This window comes from Euprymna scolopes, chromosome 23 (genome assembly GCF_053919585.1).
Source record: "Euprymna scolopes isolate OS-2025 chromosome 23, ASM5391958v1, whole genome shotgun sequence".
Classification (NCBI taxonomy): domain Eukaryota; kingdom Metazoa; phylum Mollusca; class Cephalopoda; order Sepiida; family Sepiolidae; genus Euprymna; species Euprymna scolopes.
In genome coordinates, this window is record NC_136504.1 from 98,203,027 (window position 1) to 98,206,645 (window position 3,619).

A 3,619-nucleotide genomic window follows, 5' to 3' on the forward strand; every position below is an offset into this window, starting at 1 on the left:
GTTCTTTATTTTTCATTATGATGGAAATCGGATGAGGACGAGATAGATGGGGAATTTTTGTAATTTTAGATGCCCTCACTTACACCATTCTAATGTACGACTGTGAAACCTGGCCGATGCAATCAAGTGATCTCCGAAAGCTTAAAGTGTTCAATCACTACTGTTTGAACTGCATCCTTTGTGTTCACTGGCAACAGTTTATCTTAAATGCTGCTGTTCATTTCGATACAACACATCCTTTCTGCAACAAGTTTTCTCCACAGGAATATTCCATTACTGCGGGAAAGTTTCGCTGAATAATAATAAACGAGATGTAGTTTTATGCTTCTTAGATCAATGCTCAAAAGACGAAGCTCCTGATTGCTGATTATCTCCAAAATGAAAACAACCAATTCCCTTGACGGGAAAGTTCTTGAAGAGGTAGATCTTTTTTTTTTTTTTTTTTTTTTTTACACAGTGATCACCACTTATCAAGGCCCGGAAGCCACTCAGGGATAAGGGTTATTGTAAGTACATCACGTTAGTGAGGAGATTTTATGAAGTGTTTAATTAGGGGGGCGGTTCATTAGGAATTTGTTAACATTAGACTTGAAGACATCCAAGTTGTAGTCCGGAGGGAAGCAGGCAGACGGAACAGAGTTCCACAGGCGTGCAGTTCTAAGAAAGAAGCTTTGCTCATGAAATCCGCGTTTTGATTTAGGCACAGATATAGAGTGGGGGAAATTTTTCACAGTGGATTCAGCTAAACGGGTGTTTTTCGTGAAAGATTGGCGAGGGGGGACCAGGGATTGGAGTTCAGACGAGCACCTGCCATGAAAATAACGATAAAACAAGGATAGGCTCGCAACGTCTCTTCTGTGGGAGAGGGGTTGCAGGGTAGAGAAAAGGGCATCCCCCACTAAACCACGAAGTCTATTTTGTACTCTGTCAAGGCATGATAGGCTGTTTTTGGCAGCTCCTGCCCAGATATGGCAACAGTATTCCATCCTTGTCCGTACTTCATATCATTTCAAATACCTTGGCTATGTCTATTGGTTAAGCATGTACCCCACCAGGATATTGGTTAAGGATGAACCCCATCTTAGCTCCCTTTTGTCTGCGTTGAGGAACAAATTCCGATCCATTGTCTACTGATAAACTCTATTGCTTTTGTTACCCGATAAACCCATTTCCTTTTCTTTCGTTATATTTCCTTTTTTCTTTTCTCTCCAACTTTCTAACACACGGGGGAGGAACACCAATAGTATCACACGCATACTTTTATCTAATAGTCTTTCATATGTACTAAAACAAAAATTATAGTTAAAAAATTTCAAAAACAAATGTCCATGTACCTATCATATTTGAGGCTCGTCATCATTTTGCTTTATCTGATATTTGCCAGATTTCCTTCGATTTACTCGGCTCATGTATTTTCCATGCATTAATTTTCTTTCTTACGTACATAAAACTATGACAACAGTTCCACTTTTCTTTGAACTGTTTTTATGTTTGCCGGATAAATGCTTGATTCGGTTCTCGGTATTTATCGGAAACGAATATATTGAACAGAAAAGTGAATACAACAAATAAAAACTGTGTTTATTAGTGTTGCGACGATTAATCTGAATCGTGAATCCGAAAAATCGGAAGATTTGGGAGTATCGGAATATGAAAAATTAATGCCTATTTTCCGATGCCAAAACGATTCTTTTCATTGTCTTTTTTTTTAATGATTTAGTTTAAAGCAAAATCTCCCATTGCTGGTAATAATTATGAAAATAATAAATATCGATTGATTTTGAATTACCAGTAAAGCTAAAATCGATAGATCATCCTCCACAAGTGTATTTTGACGTTTAGGAAAATATCTACATATTTAACATGTTTTTACGAAAATCGGGGGAAATAAGAATTCTTTAGTTAAATAATTAGAAATTTATAAAGAATCGGAATCGGGAAATTAACACGGAATTAATAATTTTATCGGAATCGGAAAAATATTGGAATCGTCCCATTACTAGTGCTTATACGTCAGTCCGACTGCCAAGTATGCATGACTTGTAAATAACACTAAGAGAATATTCTCCCAGTCTTTACAGTAATCGGAAGAGTTCATTATTTTCCTTAAGGTGGGCATCACAATACATATATATACATAAAATTAAAACAGCAATTACATTTTTGTGAACATTTTGTATGTTCTTCGGATAACTGCTTAATTTGGCTTACCAAGCGTTCGGCGTTTTTTTTTTTTTTTTTTTGTCTGTACGTACAGCGTTAAAAGTCAGCATATGACACCTGAAATATTGTTTCCGATTGAGCACATCCAGAAACACATTAATCCGACCATTGCCTTGCAGTAACAGTATTTTTCTCATCAAACAGCAAAGCTTTATCAACACATGAAATTCATATGTTTTTTTCTCATTGTTTTGCAACTTTGCAATCGTAGCTGCACTTAAATAACTGTAATTTGTAAACTAATAATCTGAAAGGGCTCAAATTTCGATACGTGTCATGTTAAAGTTAAAACTTATGAAAACTTTCACGAAAAACACTCGTCTGGCCAACACCACTATCAATAATTTCCTACACTTCTTGTCTGTGCCTAGACCTAAATGCAGATTCCACGAACAAGGCTTCTTTCTTAGAACTGCACGCCTGTGGAACTCTCTTCAGAATGTCTGATTTCCAGCTGACTACAATCTGATTGTCTTCAAGTCCAATGTAAACAAGTTCTTGATGAACCGTCCCCCTAATCCCCCTAAGTAATCAAATTCACAAAATTCCCACTACTTACGTTTCCTATGTTATAATCACATTGACTAATGTATACCGATTAATCCTTATCCTCTAGTGGCCTTCGGGCCTGGATAAGCAGTGATTCCTGCGTAAATATATATATATATATATGTGTGTGTGTGTGTGTGTTTATTTATACAGACATTATTGGCTACATCCATGCTTACATATTTCTCCTGCACTTCTTTTAGAAAAGCAGCTTCCTCAACCCAGATTGTGAATAATATTATCAAGGTGAATGTTCCGTATATCCGCCAAATTCTCAATAGAAAGATGCCGGAATAACGAATACCAACAAAATCATTATCAATAATTCTCAACAAACAAACAAGCAAACAACAAAAGCAACATTAAAAAAAAAAATCAATTGAAAACACCGGACATATTTTTTTTTATTTACTTTCGCTGGGCAGCGTTCTGATTTTTAGATTTCCTTGATTACTTCGGGTTACGCTACAACCCCCCCCCCTTTCCCGAGCCTCGCCGTGCACCGGACGGTGTAACCTTTGTTTACTGACCATTGTTTGCTTCGCTAGATCAATATCGAGCGAGGCGGAGTTTTATTAAACCGATGGCAGGAAAATGCTCAATAATAGAGAAAAGTACAAACTCTCGTTTAAGAAAATGCGCACGAGAGTTGAGTGGGAAAACGTGTGCACCTAGGTCAGTGCGAACACTGTAACAATTATTCAGTTAAAGGTTTGCTTGCCTCTTGGGCTTTACAAGTGTCGTTAATTTTGACACAATAGACAATCGACTATGAATGCAAATACGATAATCGTGTTATTATTTTCGTTATTATTGGTTCATCCAGAGGAAAGTGTAATCTTGGGAC

The 3,619-nt window shown here is 36.9% G+C and overlaps 1 protein-coding gene across 1 annotated transcript in view; it reads left to right on the forward strand.

Moving 5' to 3' along the window:
- The first annotated feature begins 378 nt into the window (after positions 1-378).
- LOC145245655 (zinc finger MYM-type protein 5-like) overlaps positions 379-3,619 on the forward strand; it is a 7,441-nt gene continuing 4,200 nt past the window's right edge. Inside the window, exon 1 of the mRNA XM_080107216.1 lies at positions 379-420. Within this exon, the coding sequence (XP_079963342.1) occupies positions 379-420 (42 nt within the window). The remainder of the gene's footprint in view (positions 421-3,619) is intronic.